This window comes from Microtus ochrogaster, chromosome 7 (genome assembly GCF_000317375.1).
Source record: "Microtus ochrogaster isolate Prairie Vole_2 chromosome 7, MicOch1.0, whole genome shotgun sequence".
Lineage (NCBI taxonomy): Eukaryota > Metazoa > Chordata > Mammalia > Rodentia > Cricetidae > Microtus > Microtus ochrogaster.
This window is the reverse complement of record NC_022014.1, coordinates 83,741,215-83,756,719: the sequence shown is the minus strand read 5'-3', so window position 1 is coordinate 83,756,719 and position 15,505 is coordinate 83,741,215. Positions and strand designations below refer to the sequence as shown.

The following is a 15,505-nucleotide window of genomic DNA, read 5'->3' as shown; positions in this document are numbered from 1 at the left end:
CTACTAACCCAGGACAGCCAGGGCTGTTACATGGAAAAACCTTGTATCAGAAAAAAAAAGTAAATCCAGTCCCTAGGAATGCTCAAGGCGTGGGGCGAACCTGCCATACTAGCCGGCTCCCTTTGGACGCAGGGCCGGAGGGATTTCTACAGGACACTCCGTGGGAGTTGACCCTGCTTGGACTAGGACCTGCGACGCACACCATTGGCCACCAATGTTGGCCATTGGGGGCGGGGCCCGGCCGGGGGCGGGGCCTGGAGTCGTGCTCGCAATTGGCCGCGGCAGGCGGGTGAGACCCGCGTGAGCACGCGCAAGCGTTGGGGGCGGGGCCAGAGTCCTGCGAGTCGCGGGAGCGCCCCGCTCTTTCGGGGGCCTGCGGTGCCATGATCCGGAACGGGCACGGGGAGGTCGGCGCTGCCGGGCGCAGGGTCCCGGCGGGCCAGCGCGCCGTGCGGGTGTGGTGCGACGGCTGGTGAGTGCGGCGGCGGCGAGGGGTGGGCGACCGCCGCGGGGTCACGCACCGGCCGTTGGCGGATCCCGAGTCTTCCGAGGCCGCACGAGGCACTCCGGCCCCCGGCCACTCGGAAGTGTTGCGTGCGGGTGCACCGGGCAGCGCTCTCCCCGGAGACCGGAAATGCGGCCGTTCGACCGCGGTGGTTCTGACCCAGGTTCCCGGGGTTGGAAGGCCAAGGGCTCCCTGGCGAGTCAGCCCGTGACGCTGCTTCGCTCTAAGAAAGTCGTGGAACTGTCAACAAGCAGAAGAGATGTTGGCCTTTCTGTAACTGACTGCCCCCAGCCCTTCGTCGTGCCTAACCCGGGTGGATGAGAAGGGATGCAGAATGCTCACTAGGGCTCCCCAGGGGATTCGGTCGGGGAGTAGACTGGACTTGGTGCATTATCTCGTTTGTTTTGGTTTGGTGGTCCTGAGGATGCATCCATAGCCTGGTACAAGCTAGGCAAGTGAGCTACAACTTCTGCCCCTCCCGCTCTTCTGCACCCGAGTCACCAGCAGTGGCTTTGACTTCGTGTCAGTGGACTATGACCTTGGCTCAGCCACAACACTGTGCCCTAATCCCAGTTGCAGACTCTGACCTCCAACCTTGCCCTACCTGTCTAGTGGGCACAAAGGCTGGCCCAGAGTTTACCGTGGTGCCTGAGCCTGCTAGGGTTGTCTGTTTTCCTGCCTCCATTCTGTGAACTGTAGCAGCTATCCTGGGCTGCTCGGGTCACCCGATGACACCCCTCTGGAGTTCTGGAGGAAGCTGAGCAGAGACTGTGACCCAGCACTGGCCCGTGGAGAAGAATACAGGTGGCCCCAGTGTACAGTGGTACCCTCAGTGCCCAGCATGTTGCTGGGTTCCAGGTAGCTTTGACCTTGACCGTGTAGTCACAGCCAGACCTAGATTTGAGGATAAAGACTCCAGGACCAGGTGACGGTTCTTAACTTCTTTCATAGTTAAGCCAGGCCATTTGTTTGGGGCTGGCCTGTCTGAGGGTAGAATGGAGTCTGCTCCTAACTCAGGACTGTTGTCTTGTTTCAAAGCTTGAGTGTGGCTTGTTGATCTGGGGCTGAGTCTTGCTTAGGGTGCAGAAGGTCCCACGTTTAAGTCCTGGACAAGTTCTATTTTGTGAGCTGCGGGTGTCACTTACCGGCTCTCTGGATCTTACCAAGCCTCCTCCCTGAACTGACCTGGCACTGACTGAGACCATTCCCTAAGTCCGGTATCTAGGGTGTGGACAACTGAGAACCGACTTTGTCTCTGTAAGCCCCAAATCCAGGGGTTTGGTTTAGTAGCCCTCCCAGGGGGCTTCCAAAGGAGCAAAGCTGCGGTCCTGCACAAGGCCCCCAGTGTCCAGCCGAGATCAGTATAAGGCCTGACCACCCACCTTGTCTGCCCTCACAGCTATGACATGGTGCATTATGGTCACTCGAATCAGCTGCGCCAGGCACGGGCCATGGGAGACTACCTCATCGTGGGTGTGCATACCGATGGTAAGGTGTGGGCTGCCGTGCCTGGGACCTACTCCAACCAACGGAGCTTGCGGGGGTGGGGGAACAAATCCTGCCTCCTTCCCCAGAGCACAGCAGTGGCTAAGAGTTTAGTAAGTAATGCAGCCTGGTCCCAGCTGTAGAGAGCTGTGGCTACACTGGACGGGGCATCTCCAGCTGTATTGTCCACCCTACCCTGATTCCTGAGAACAGACTTGGTTAAAGGGTATCCTTACTAACCTGGGCACACAAGCTGGCTACATGGGGTCCTGCCTTGTGGGCTACGGCTGGGAGACTGGTGTGGTTACTTCCCGCTCTGCTTTGCGGTAGAGGCTCCTAAGGACTGGCCCCTGGAGACGGCCATCATTTGTCTTCTTTTGTCCGTTTTCTTTCTCTGTCCCTAGAGGAGATTGCCAAGCATAAGGGCCCCCCCGTGTTTACCCAGGAGGAGAGGTACAAGATGGTACAGGCCATCAAGTGGGTGGATGAAGTGGTGCCCGCCGCTCCCTATGTCACCACCCTGGAGACACTGGACAAGTTCAACTGTGACTTCTGTGTTCACGGCAGTGAGTGGGCGGGGCCTGGAGTGGGGGCTGGGCTCAGTCAGATGGTTGACAGCTGACAGGGTCTCAGGGGTAGAGGGCTCCTCGTCCCATTCCCTGAGAGCACTGGCACAAATGAAAGGGTCACTCTGGTCCCAAGGGTGCCCCGAGCTCTGAGCCCAGTGTGATGGTGCATGCACATGATCCTAGTGACGGGGAGACTGAAGCAGGGGCATTAAACGCTCCAGGTCACCCGGGCGATGGTGCTGTAAGCCATTAACCCCAGCACTCTGGAGGCGGAAGTAGGCGGACCTCTGAGTTGCCAGGTCTACACAGCACGTTCCAGGACAGCCAGGGCTGCACAGAGGCCTTGTCTCAAGAAATAAAACAAAAGTTCCAGGTCAGCCTGGACGACACAGCAAGATCCTCTCTGTCAGAAACAACAGAATCCTTTTGTGTGTGCGTGTCACCCCTAGATGACATCACGTTGACGGTAGATGGCCGAGACACCTATGAGGAGGTGAAGCAGGCTGGGAGGTACAGGTAGGTCCAATGGTACTCAAGTGCATCCCTTCCTAGCTCTCACTGATGCTCTGAGGCAGCTGGCAGGGCATTTGGGCCCACAGTCAGTACTGGATGCAAGAAGGAATTGCTTGTGGGTGACCTTTGTGTGGCCAGTCCTAGGGCAGCATTCTTTTTTTAAAAAATATTTATTTATTATGTATACAATATTCTGTCTGCGTGTATGTCTGCAGGCCAGAAGAGGGCACCAGACCTCATTACAGATGGTTGTGAGCCACCATGTGGTTGCTGGGAATTGAACTCAGAACCTTTAGAAGAGCAGGCAATGCTCTTAACCACTGAGCCATCTCTCCAGCCCCACTAGGGGAGCATTCTTGATCAGCACTGTGGGTAGGGCATCCATGAACTCAGTAGTGTCACGGGTGCCCCTGGAGAACTGGCCTTTTATTTTAATTAACTATAATTTAAAGAGCCCCTGACACTGACCTTTTATTTTAATTAACTATAATTTAAAGAGCCAGCTGTGGCCAATGGTTCCTACAGAAGACAAAGCAGCCTGGAATAGAGCAGGGTATAGGGCCCTGGGTCTTAAGAGAGGCCAGAGGGTACGATGCCAAAATGGGAACCAGAGCTGTGTGTCCCAAATGTGGCCTGCCTACTCCTGGGTGCTACATTGTACAGTTGAATGAACCCTCTGCTTCTGTCACTGATGCGAGCCCATTGCTCTGCCCCAGTCTGGTTTTCTGTTGTGGGGGGACTGGGTTAGGGTCATGTCCCTCAGGTGGCTGCCGCCTATAGCAGAGCCTCAGCAGTGTCTGGGATGAAAACCTCCACCTTACCTCTGCCCCAGAGAGTGCAAACGCACACAGGGTGTGTCCACCACAGACCTCGTGGGCCGCATGCTGCTGGTGACCAAGGCCCACCACAGCAGTCAGGTGAGTCCGGAGGAATGGGGTCTGGGACAAACAGGGAGGGCGGGGCACCTCCTAGCCACCCTCAGGTCCAGCCTGTGCTCTCCCTGACCATCCCATCCTTGGGCTCTGGGGCTGTGGAGGGCGAGGTCCCTTAGCCTCTTGCCCTTGTGTGCAGGAGATGTCCTCCGAGTACCGGGAATATGCTGACAGCTTTGGCAAGGTGAGTCCAGCCGGCTGCGAGGCTGCTCTGGAAATAGACAGCCACCACCAGCGCTCCCCAGCCTCCCACTGTAGGCTTCCCACGGGAAAAGGTTCACCCAGGGCTTCACTGTCTGCCCTCCTCCCTCTCTTTCCCAGTGCTGGCCAGGTACTGACCACCAGGCTTGGCCAGCTAGTGGATTCTGGGAGGGAGGACAGGCAAGAGGTGGCCAGTCCCAGCAGCCACTTCTTGGAGGAGGAGCAAGAACTGCCCACCTACAGGTGGCATCTAACCAAATGGCCTGGCCCTCTCTCCCTTTGTAGCCCCCTCACCCGACACCTGCCGGGGACACACTTTCCTCAGAAGTCTCCTCCCAGGTGACCAGATGGTGGCCTCAGGGTGCCGGGTCCCTCAGAGGGCTGTGACTGCTGGCCACTGGGCTCTGCGCCTGCTCCTGGTGGTGTGTTGCCAGGCAGAGCTGGTGTTGACTGCAGTATCTTCTGTGGCCACCGGGTGGAGCCACAGTCCTGCTAGCTACAGTGGTCCTGCTTGACCTTACCATGGTGTGTCCTTGCCCCTGCCCCAAGTGCCTGCCTGGCCGTAGCCCCCGGCTGTGCTGCTGGGTCATTCGCAGGCTGGGGTTGGGGGGAGTCCAGCCTCTAATGCTCTCTGCACATACGCCCAACACCCACTCCTATGACAGGGGCACAGGAAGCCCTGGGCTCCGAAGAGTGGCCCTGAGGGTGGGGGTGCTGGGAGAGGGGCACACATAGAGGCCTCTGGCACTAACTAGTTCCTTCTCTTGGCTAATAGTGCCCTGGGGGGCAGAGTCCCTGGACAGGGGTGTCCCAGTTTCTGCAGACATCCCAGAAGATCATCCAGTTTGCTTCTGGGAAGGAGCCCCAGCCTGGGGAGACAGTCATCTACGTGGCCGGTGCCTTTGACCTGTTCCGTATCCTCTCAGGGTCTCTGTGCCCCACAGTCCTGCCACAGAGTGGAACCCGTAGACTGAGCTGGGTCCCTTGGGTCTGCGCTGTTGAGGACAGGAGAGAGCCCTTCCTTGCTAGCACCTTACTGCCGCCCCTCACCCCTTGGGTTGGGGATGGAACCCAGGGCTCTGTATCTGAGACACATGACCACTACTGAGCTACAGCCCCAGGTCTCGCTGTTTGGAGACAGAATTTTCCTGTGTGGTCCAGGCTGACCTAGAGCTTGCAATGCTCCTGCCTCCACCATGCAAGTGCTGGGTATGCAGGAAAACACCATGTACAGCTCGTTACCGCTTCTTAATCCAGATGTAGACATCGGGCACGTGGACTTCCTGGAGGAGGTGCACAAGCTGGCCAAGAGGCCCTACATCATTGCCGGCCTGCACTTTGACCAGGTCTCTGCCTTTCTGCTTGTTCACTTCTCGGTACCCCATGAGCTGATGGGCCATGGGGTCCCTCACAGGTCTTCGCTGGGGTCAGTGGTAGGCACAGGTGGCCTCTAAAGGAGGGAGGCTCCAGGTGTCTAGTCAAGGCAGGCATGGATCTCTTCTGGAGTCCAGGACAGCCCTGCCTAGGGTTCCCGTGAGAGGGGTGCCTCTCCCAGCTTCTGCCCAGGAAGGCCAGCTGGGTGGGAGGGCACCATTTCTTAGCTGAGCAAACCTCCTGGCCCTAGGAAGTAAACCGATACAAGGGCAAGAACTACCCCATCATGAACCTGCATGAGCGGACTCTGAGCGTGCTGGCCTGCCGGGTGAGTGGGCTGGAAGAGATACTTCCCTGAGCCGTAGTAAGGCGGGTGGCGGGTGGCTGGGCCCCATTGGTGCAGTTTCTGTCCCCTACTGAGGAGTCTGAGGATTCCCTTTGCCCGCTGGCCCTGCTATGTTGCCCTGTCCCAGCTGGCCCCCTGGGCCTTCTCTGCCACCCTGTAGCCCTGGCTTGCCAGACATGAGAACTGAGTGAGCTGATTTCCCGGCTGTGTCTCTGCAGTATGTTTCAGAAGTGGTGATTGGGGCACCGTATTCGGTCACAGCGGAGCTCCTGAGTCACTTCAAGGTGAGGCTTCTCTCTAGCTGACCTCCTGGGTCATCCAGGGCCGCCAGGGCCAGCTTTCCTAGGTCTGGGCTAGCCCTGGGTGGTTGTCAGTGGTGGCAGAGCTTCTCTGAGGAGGCCTGACCCTTCCTTCCCCTTGTAGGTGGACCTAGTATGTCACGGGAAGACAGAAATTGTGCCGGACAGGGATGGCTCTGACCCCTACCAGGTGGGTTGCCCTGGTCTGAGTTGCCTCTGGAAAGTGGGAACAACCGTCCTTTCTGGTTTTGGTCTCTCGTGTGTAGAGGGGCACCTGGGGGTGTCTTTGTGGTCAGGAGGGTTCTCACCACCTTCCTCTCTTCGCACTGGGGCCTCCAGGAGCCCAAGAGAAGAGGAATCTTCCGTCAGATCGACAGTGGCAGCGACCTCACCACAGACCTGATTGTGCAGAGGATCATCAAGAACAGGTGTGGCCCCTCCCTCTCCGGCTCTCCCGCGGGTCGGCTGTGGGCGACTCGGCCATGGGCGGCTGGCATTGGAGGCCCGGTTGATGATGCCTGTCTGGCTGCAGGTTGGAGTACGAAGCACGGAATCAGAAGAAGGAAGCCAAGGAATTGGCCTTTCTGGAGGCCAGGAGGCAGCAGGAGGCACAGCCTGCAGGGGAGACTGACTGACTTCTGACCTGGAGGATGTCACTCACGCCCTTGCTCTGTGCCCATCTCTTCTCTCCCGACCCTGCTCTGCTTCTGTGTCCTGGTGTCAGCTCACATAATTCCAAAGGAAGCTGGCCTTGCTGGAGGATGCTGTTCTACCGCCTGTGAGGCGCCCACCGCCCACCTTGCCACAGGCTCAGTCCTTTGCACTGAGCTGCCCAGAGAGGGTGGCCAGCACAGTGAAGCAGCCCAGTGGACAGGAGACGGAGGAGTGTTGCTGTGTGTCCTTAGCGTCCACAGTTCCGACTGCCACTGCCCCAGTCTTGGTTGGGGGCGCCCCTCCTGCCTGACTGGAAGCTGCAATCTGCCGGCCCAGCTTTGATGAGAGGTACAGAGGGGGATGACCTGCAAGTGGTCACCCTCTACTTTGGGGCACGTTCTAGCACCCCATTCCTGATTCCCAGAAGATGTACTTCCCTGACGGCTGGGCCAGCTTGACTTTCTCTGCACAGACTCCGTGGTCCTCATTTTGTACCTCAGTGGCCGATGTAAATTTCTTTGGCTCCCTGAATAAAGCCTAGCGGGGGCACCCGGCGGGCACCTGGCCCCAGGAAGATGCAGGAAACCCGTCCACAGCAGGGATTCTTTTAGAGAAGGGAGAACAGGCCAGGCCAGGAAGCTGGGCAGCCTGTGTACCTGCCCTGGCTCTTCTGTAGACCCAGGATCTTGGCAACTACCAGGTTGCTGAGGCTCCTACAGCTGCCTCTTGGTGGTTGACTGTAGGGGAGTGCTGAAGTCCTGGCTTCTCCCAAACAAGGATGCTGCTGGTACTCTTATCCCACACCTGGTCTCTGCACGTACTGAAGCAGGTAGACCTGCCTTCTCTCTTCCCTTGGAAGCAGGAGAGCCTTTGTGAGCATATGAGACCTGGGGTCAGGATCTGGAGGAGGGGCATACCTACCTCCAGCCTGTACAGTGCTCAGAGGTACAGTGCTCAGCCCTGCCTGCTAGGAACGGGGGTGGTGCCCACGCTAGAACCCTGGGCTGTGGAATACTCAGCACAGTCTCAGGTCAAGGAAGCCACCGAGTGTGCTGGTCTCCAAAGGAACACTTCACTGGTAGGCATGCTCTGTGCCACCTGTGGCCTCTGGGTGAGGCACCATGGAGAGGAAGACACCCTCAACAGCAGGCTCAGGGGCTCCCAGACCAGAGCTCGCTCAGCTACGGAGCTGGCACCTGGGGGTGTTTGCCTTGGGCGGGAGGGAAGGCAGGACTCAAGCCAGCTGCCCACTTGGCTTTGTGGCCAGGGCCCAGAATATGTGAGGGGAGGGCCAGGCTCTGGCCCTCAGGGCAGTGGGCGTTTGGGGATGGGTCTAAGGGCTCCTGTGCAGTTAGAGCCTTACTCTAGATCAGTGCACCTCACTTCTGGTCCTGATTTGTTGAACATACAGCAGCTAAGTACTTAGTGCTTCAAGGTGTTTGGGGAGGGACTTTAAAAGGTGAGAGGCAGACAAGGTTAGGGGTGGGGGCAGCAGGAATTCCAGAAGCAGCAGGGTTGCCTAGAGTGAGGCTAGACACAAAGCAGGACTTCCGGAAAGAACCTAGGAACCTGGACTGACTTGAGGGGCAGCATGGTGGGGCTGTTTCAGATGACCTACTAGGAACTGTCTATGCCCAGTGCCTACTACTTATGTAGGGGGGGTCACCTGTGCAGACTGTGGGGTTGGGGAGCCTCTATACCTGTTCTTGCTCTGTGGAAGAGGGAAAGACCCAGCCTGGCCAGGGAAGGGGATGCTATAGGGAAGCCTAGCAGTGGCCGGAGGGCCTGCTTCGTCCACCCACTCCCAGGAGCACTAGTCACCTCCAGCAACCCTCAGCAGACACGGTTTGCGTCTTTATTCATTTAGCTATTTGCTGTGGAGCATGGTAGGAGTTAGGGGTCACGGGCGCCAACCCACATGACAGGGCCTGTGCTGCTTCAAGCAAGGCTGGACATGAGGGGTTTCAGGGCTCAGGCTGTTGGCATTCAGCCTCCTGCAGCGATAAGAAGACGTCCGCTTTACACTGCAAAGTCCCTGGGCTGTTGAATTGCCGCCGGCAGCTCTGCAGGTTCGGGGTCACCTCTTTGACACACAGGGCCTGGGTGGGCGGTGGAGGCTGAGGTCCCGCTTGTGCCCCACCGGCTCCCGCCACCCACCACCCCCTACCCCCTTACACTCACAAGGCTCCTTAGGCTAGAGCGCATCTCCAAGCGTAGGGGTCCAATTCCGGCAGGGAGTGCTGGGGACTCGGAGCGTCGCGGGGACGGGAACTTGTGGAAGTTGGACAGCAGCCCCGCGGCGCGGCCCACCGAGTAGTGCTGGGGTCCCGCCGCAGGCTTGTACCACGCAAGGTTTGGCGGCAGGAGCAGCAAGAGCAGCGCCAGGGCGGCGGCGGCCACCGACGTCCCACACTGGGCCATGGAGCTGTGCTGTGCGCAGGAGCAGGGAAAATGTGGCTGAAGTCTGTGAACCGGACTGGGCTTTACATCTGCAATGGGATGTAGGGCGGGGGAGGCGGGAACAGAGGCCGGGAGGAGGAGCTGGGAGGAGTGGCGTGGAGCACGGGCTGTGCACAGAGGATCAGTGGGATCTCTTACACCTTGCTGGGCCTGAACACTCATGTCACTGATGGCAGAGAGCCAATCTCTCCTTGCTGAAGTTGAACTGCCCTCTGAGGCTTACTGGCCAGAAGTAGCAACGCCCCCAGGCGGGATGAGAGACTGTCTTAGGGTTATTATTGCTGTGAAGAAACATCACAACCAAAAAACAACGTCAGGAGGAAAGGGTTTTTATGTGGTTAACATACTCCGTGCCACAGTCTACTAGAAAAGCGAAAGCAAGAACTCGGACGGGAACCTGGAGGCCATGGGAGAGTGCTGCTTCCTGGCTTGCTTCCTGATTTCCTCAGCCTGCTTTCTCATAGAACCCAGGACCACCCGCCCCACAATGGACTAGACCCTCCCAGATCAGTAACTAATTAAGAAATTTCCACTGAGTGCAGCGGCACCTGCCTTTAACCCCAGCACGCGGGAGGCCAGGCAGGGGGGTCATTAAAACAAGCTCCAGGACAGCCAGGGCTGTTACACAGAAACCCTGTCTTGAAAAGAAAATCCCCAGGCTGGAGAGATGGCTTAGTGGCTTAAAGCACTGGCTGCTCTTCCAGAGGACGCAGGTTCAATTCCCAGCACCCACATGGCAGTTCACAACTGTAACTCCAGTTCCAGGGGATCACATGTCTTCTGGACTCTGCAGATATTGGGGGAATGCATGTGGTGCACAGACATGCTTGTAGGTAAAACAGTCACACACACAAAAATAGAAATTATATATAGTAAAAAATGGCCTACAGTAGTGTGAGTTCTAATTGGTCTTAATAATAAAAACCTGGAGTCAGCTATTGGGGCGAAAGCTAAAAGGTCAGAGAAGCAGCACAGCCAGCCACTAGCTCTTACCTCTCCCTCAGACCAAAGGGGCGATCGTATCACTACAAGTCCTCGGACTGCATCTAAGCTCCTGTCTCCTCCTGCCTTGTAGTCCTCTCTCTGCCCAGCCATAACACTTCCCATCTGCCTAGTGCTGGGATTAAAAATGTGAGATTCAACCTTGAACTCACAGAGATCCCTCTGCCTGTCTCCTGAGTGCTGGGATTAAAGATGTGAGGCACCATCACATGGCGCTCTCTCTCTCTCTCTCTCTCTCTCTCTTGTTTTTCAAGACAGGGTTTTTCCCAGCACTTGGGAGGCAGAGGCAGGTGGGTCTTTTTGAGTCTGAGGCCAGCCTGGTGTACAAGAGCTAGTTCAAGGACAGCCAGGGCTGTTACACAGAGAAACCCTGTCTCAAAAAACTTAAGAAGAAGAGGAGGAGAAGAAAAAGAAGGAAGAGGAGGCACGGAGAAAGGCTACCTAGCTCGATGGCATAAGCTTTCTACAGGACCTGCTGTTCCTGCCTGGGAAAGGGGTTCAGGGAGAGCACAAGCTGTCGTGATGGGATTGTATCAGGGCGTCCTGACCAGAACCAGGGACTCTATATGCAGGGAGGGGTATATGCCCGGGCTTAGTTAGGGTCTTCTGATCTCCAGAGAGATTGGGGTGTGAGATGAGTGGAGCTGGTCCCGAGATAACAGATCAGAAAGACCCCAGTGCTAAGGAACCCAGAGTGAAGCCTTGTAGTCAGAGCCCTGAGGTGAGCCTGGAAAGAGAGAGACCTCATGAATACTCCATTGTACAGGAAGATGCTTCAGCAGGGTGACCTAGAATGGTGGATTTCCCCACAGAAAGTTCCTAGGAAAAGCACGGAGGGCACCCAGGAGGGTGAGCAGGCTGGGGATGGACAAACCAGCTAGGATGGACCAGACCTGTCAGCCCAAGGAGCTCCAAATCCACAGATCTCGACGCCCCTCTGCAGCTCTTGGGTATCCTTGGGCTGAGTTACACCCATCTCTATTTGTGCCAGCTGATGCCAGTGCCAGGCTCAGCATGCGAGAGGTAACCGAGCAGTATGGAGCTATAATCTCTCAGAAGCACAGATGTTTCAAGTAGGAGGTACCTCAAGGGCACTGTAGACAGCAAGCCATCATTGCCAACACCCTTGTAGATGATCCAGATGGCGGGGAGTCCTGCCCCTGCTTGCTTGGCCTGCTCTCCAGGCTGTAGGGCACAGGTGGTATGCAAATGTGTTCACTGTCCATGATCACTGAGTCTCTGAGGACTGTTATGCCCAAATCCACAATCCCCACAAGCAGACAAGGAAACCAATAGTCCCGTATGTAAAAGTAAAGAGCCTTTATTTTAGTCAAGTTTTCAAACTCTGTCTCTCCGCATGTCCAACGTATTGGAATAACCGGAGAGCCCCAAGCTCAACTAGAATAGGATTTTATAGTAGTAAAGGTGGGGGTGAGGAGTTTCTGAGGTTTTAAGACCCCTGATTGGCTGGCATTCATTCTAGGGGTGTCCTGGTTGGCTGTGCATTAGCAGGTGTTTCTATCTACAGTGCTTGGAATGCCAGGAATTTCCTTTGAATGGTCTGTTCTTGGGTAGGGGTCGGGTGATCCCAGCTTGTGGTTGGTTCCTCCTGCAGCCAGGCACCTTCTCTGGGTGAACAACTGAGACCCCAGCCTCCACTGAAATCCATCCATGGCCAGAGTCCCAGGTGATAATGGTTGGAAGAAATAAAGAACTTCCTTTGGGTGACCTGCCCAGACTTAGCTCACATGGCTGGCCCTCACAAGGACAAGGTGATGAACTGACTAGGACTCCCAGATACCACCCTAAACTAATTTCCACCCAGGAGCTTCCAGACACCGTAGGGCTGGTCTACTGTCCCCTAAGAGGCTGAAAATCCCCAGCTGTAGGGAATAAAGAAGTTTGCAAAGGGCTGTTCCTCCCGAGGGCACCAGAGGACGACATCCTCCTACCCTAGATCTGGTCTTCAGTCTGAGGAAGACACAGTAGTCTCTGAAGATCACCTGGGCATGACCAGTGCCTGCTTGGCCAGAATGGCCAGCTTTGCCCAGCTAGGGCTGGGGCTTCTTCCAGGTTAGGGCAGCAGATGGGCTATGTGCTCCTGCCAGTCCCCCAGCACAACACACCTTAAGGTCTCTGCCCAGCTTGGCCCTGCCTTAGTCTCTTCTACTTTTCCTGTTTCTGAGTTGTGACTCGGCAGTTATTTCATCAAGATGTTTATTCATAAGGGTTTTCATAACAAAACACACCGCAGCTGTATCAATGTCAAGAAAGCAGCAGCCAGAGGCCTCCAGCAAGGCTCGGGACTTTAATGAGTTTACTTATTGAATAAAAATGTCAATGATGCGATGAAAAAAAACGAACAAACAAAAAGACCTCCTTGTTTCAGCCAGAAGGAAGGCATCCTTGTCCCCAGTGCAGAACCAGGGCCCGGTGCCACTGTGAGGAGGGGAGGGAAGAGGCGGAGCCTGGCCCAGCGCTGGCAGAGGGAACACAGGCCTCACTCCTTGAACTTCCACTCTTGGCGACACATGGGGCAGTGCTGCTGCACCTGCTGCGCGTTCAGCCACTTGAGGATGCAGTGCATGTGGAAGCAGTGCGAACACTGCCCCCACACCAGAGGGCAGTCGTCCCCAGGCACCTTACCTGTAAGGGGGCGGGAGGGAAGACGTAAGGACACAGGAGAGCATGTGAAGCCAAGCAGGCCCCTCCAGGGCATTGGAAATGGCTCCAGCCCACAGGCAGAGCCTCTCAGGGGAGACCACGCAAGAATGTGACCCAAACCGTCCGTCCCCAGATATGGCCCACGGCTTGAAAGACCTACAGTGACTCCCTCACACCCTTCTGTGGAAAACTGACCTGGAATACCCAGAAGGTAACATTAAAATGGCTATGGTGCCAAGAAGTCACAACCTGAGTAGGGAACTCTGTCTTCATTAAAGGCACGCTGGAACTCAGGGAGGTTCTTTCCCTGGACCCCCGAGATCAACTGTACCACCCTGGTGTTCATGGGACAGCTGCTGAGGAGACTTGATATCAGCAGGTGCCATCCTCTCTCTCACCTGAACCCTCAGCTCTCCCACCTCTAGCCAAAGCCAGGGGCACAGGCTGCAGATTCTCACTCTGCAAGCCTGGAAGTCTTCCTCCATGGAGAAAGCCCAATCGGAGCCAGACAGAGTTGGTTTCATGATTAAAACTAATTAGGGCTATAGAGTTGACTCAGCAGTTACGGCACTTGCTGATCTTGCCCAGGACCCAGGTCCAGTTTCCAGCTTCCACGTGGCAGCTCACAACCACCAGCGGCTCCAGGTCCAGGGGAGCCAACGCCCTCTTCTGGTCTCCACAGACACTGCATGCATGTGGTAAACACAGATGGACATAAAACACCCATACACATAAATGAAAACAGATTAATCTTTTTTTTTTCTTAAAGTAAAATTTAAAAACAGGGGCTGGAGAGATGGCACTGGCTGCTCTTGCAGAGGACCTGGGTCCAATTCCCAGCACCCACATGTACACACCTGTCTGTGACTCCAGCTCCAGAGGACCTGAGGACACCTTCACACAGACATACATGCAGACATACATACACCAATGTAAAAACAAAAGGGGAGACTGGGAACGCAGCTCAGCTGGTAGAGCAGTCGCCTAGAATGGACAAAGCCCGCATTCTACCCCCAGGTTTGCACAACCAGACAATCCCAGCACCTGTGAGCTGGAAGCAGGAAGATGGAGAATTCAAAGCCATACTCAGCTACACAAGGATTTTGAAGCCAACCTAGGATACAAGAGACATGAGACCCCGCTCAAAAACAAGTATCCCTGGCTTCCTCAGACTAGAAAACCCTACTGAAGAAGGCAGAGCACAGGGCCACTATCAGCCTGGGTCACTGTACCCAATCCATCCTGGGGAACCAGTCCATGTCTGTCACTCTTGTGCTCAGCATGACTGAGCCTTTCTCTCTCTTTTCTTTCTTTCCAAGACATGGTTTCCCTGTGTAGTCCTGGCTGTCCTAGAACTCATTCTGACCCATCTGCCTCTGCCTCCAGAGTGCTGGGATTAAAGGCGTGTGCACCACCCCGGCTCCTAACTTCAGCAGAGCTCTGTTTGAAATCACCCTTTTCCAATTAGACTCAGACCCTATTGGCTCACAAACAAGATCACGGAGCTGGCTCATCTGTGGGTGGTCATGTGGAGGAGGGTGCTGTCCCTACAGGGCGAGCAGGAGCACTTGATGAGCGTGCTGGCGCACTGGCGGTGATTCATGCAAGGCCTGGTTAGTGCCTTGACGAAATTATTTTTTTTTTAATTAAAACACTTCTTGACAAGACTTCTTTACCTTAAAGCCCCCTGGGACCTGAAACAGATTTATTACAGCCTTGGTAACTTAATTTTCACAGGACTTTAATCTGTGAGAAAGCTGGTGCTTATGGAATCTCTCCAGAAAACAGACTGGACCTGTCAAACACTTGGCACAGTGAAGTCAACTCCCTCCCATTTAAACAATCTGTGAGCCAGACTGAGTCTCCCACTCTGTGTAGCTAACGGCCCTGTTTTAAGAAAGCCTGGGTCTACTTCACATGGATGACTCTAAGTGCCTAGCCACCTAAGATGCTTTCTGGCCACCCCTTTGGTCAGACCCAGCTAGGGTCATCCAGGTTGTGCCCCGCAGCCCACGTGTGAGTCACTTATGCATAGGTAAGAACAGGTAGTTCTGTGCCTGAAGGTGGCGCTGATAAGCAAGTTCCAGAGAGTTCACAAAGCTGTCTGATGTGACAGACGCACACGAGCACTTGTCCTCTGACTCCCACTCTGTGTGGCTCTGTTAAATAAAGATTCCTGGGGGGCTGGAGAGACAGCTCAGAGGTTAAGAGCACTGGTTGCTCTTCCAGAGGACCTCAGTTCAACTCCTAGCAACCACATGGTGGCTCACAACCATCTGTAATGAGATCTGGTGCCCTCTTCTGGCCTGCAGGAATACATGCAGGCAGAACACTGTATACATGAAAGACAGACAAAAAGATTCCTTCATGCTTGGTAAGAAACACCAGCTTCGCCGGGCATGGTGGCGCACGCCTTTAATCCTAGCACTCGGGAGGCAGAGGCAGGCGGATCTCTGTGAGTTCGAGACCAGCCTGGTCTACAGAGCTAGTTCCAGGACAGG

The 15,505-nt window shown here is 55.7% G+C and overlaps 3 protein-coding genes across 8 annotated transcripts in view; 1 reads left to right on the top strand and 2 right to left on the bottom strand.

The window, feature by feature from the left end:
* The first annotated feature begins 320 nt into the window (after positions 1–320).
* Pcyt2 (phosphate cytidylyltransferase 2, ethanolamine) lies at positions 321–8,299 on the top strand. 3 transcript variants are annotated; one of them, XM_005350880.2, is made up of 14 exons: positions 322–472; positions 1,905–1,993; positions 2,395–2,556; positions 3,009–3,075; positions 3,905–3,989; positions 4,144–4,188; positions 4,491–4,544; positions 4,981–5,119; positions 5,469–5,551; positions 5,830–5,907; positions 6,144–6,209; positions 6,349–6,414; positions 6,564–6,652; positions 6,757–8,299. In XM_005350880.2, exons 1-14 carry the CDS (start codon positions 384–386, stop codon positions 6,857–6,859), a joined length of 1,215 nt encoding a protein of 404 aa, XP_005350937.1. In that variant the 5' UTR covers positions 322–383; the 3' UTR covers positions 6,860–8,299. The 3 variants fall into 3 exon arrangements, with proteins under 3 accessions (XP_026636399.1, XP_005350937.1, XP_005350938.1); XM_026780598.1 differs by lacking the exon at positions 6,757–8,299 and having other exon boundaries at positions 321–472; positions 6,349–6,413; positions 6,555–6,627; XM_005350881.2 differs by lacking the exon at positions 4,491–4,544.
* Positions 6,864–9,989, bottom strand: Npb (neuropeptide B). Its single transcript, XM_005350879.2, has 2 exons — positions 9,060–9,989; positions 6,864–8,977 (listed from the first exon to the last, which is right to left on the bottom strand). Exons 1-2 carry the CDS (start codon positions 9,498–9,500, stop codon positions 8,843–8,845), a joined length of 576 nt encoding a protein of 191 aa, XP_005350936.1. The 5' UTR covers positions 9,501–9,989; the 3' UTR covers positions 6,864–8,842.
* Positions 9,990–12,629: 2,640 nt separating this feature from the next.
* The window catches only part of Anapc11 (anaphase promoting complex subunit 11), a 6,441-nt gene continuing 3,565 nt past the window's right edge, over positions 12,630–15,505 (bottom strand). For all 4 annotated transcript variants that reach the window (XM_005350877.2, XM_005350878.2, XM_005350876.3 and 1 more), the window contains exon 3: positions 12,630–12,986. In XM_005350877.2, the coding sequence (XP_005350934.1) occupies positions 12,841–12,986 (146 nt within the window). In that variant the 3' untranslated portion in view covers positions 12,630–12,840. The remainder of the gene's footprint in view (positions 12,987–15,505) is intronic.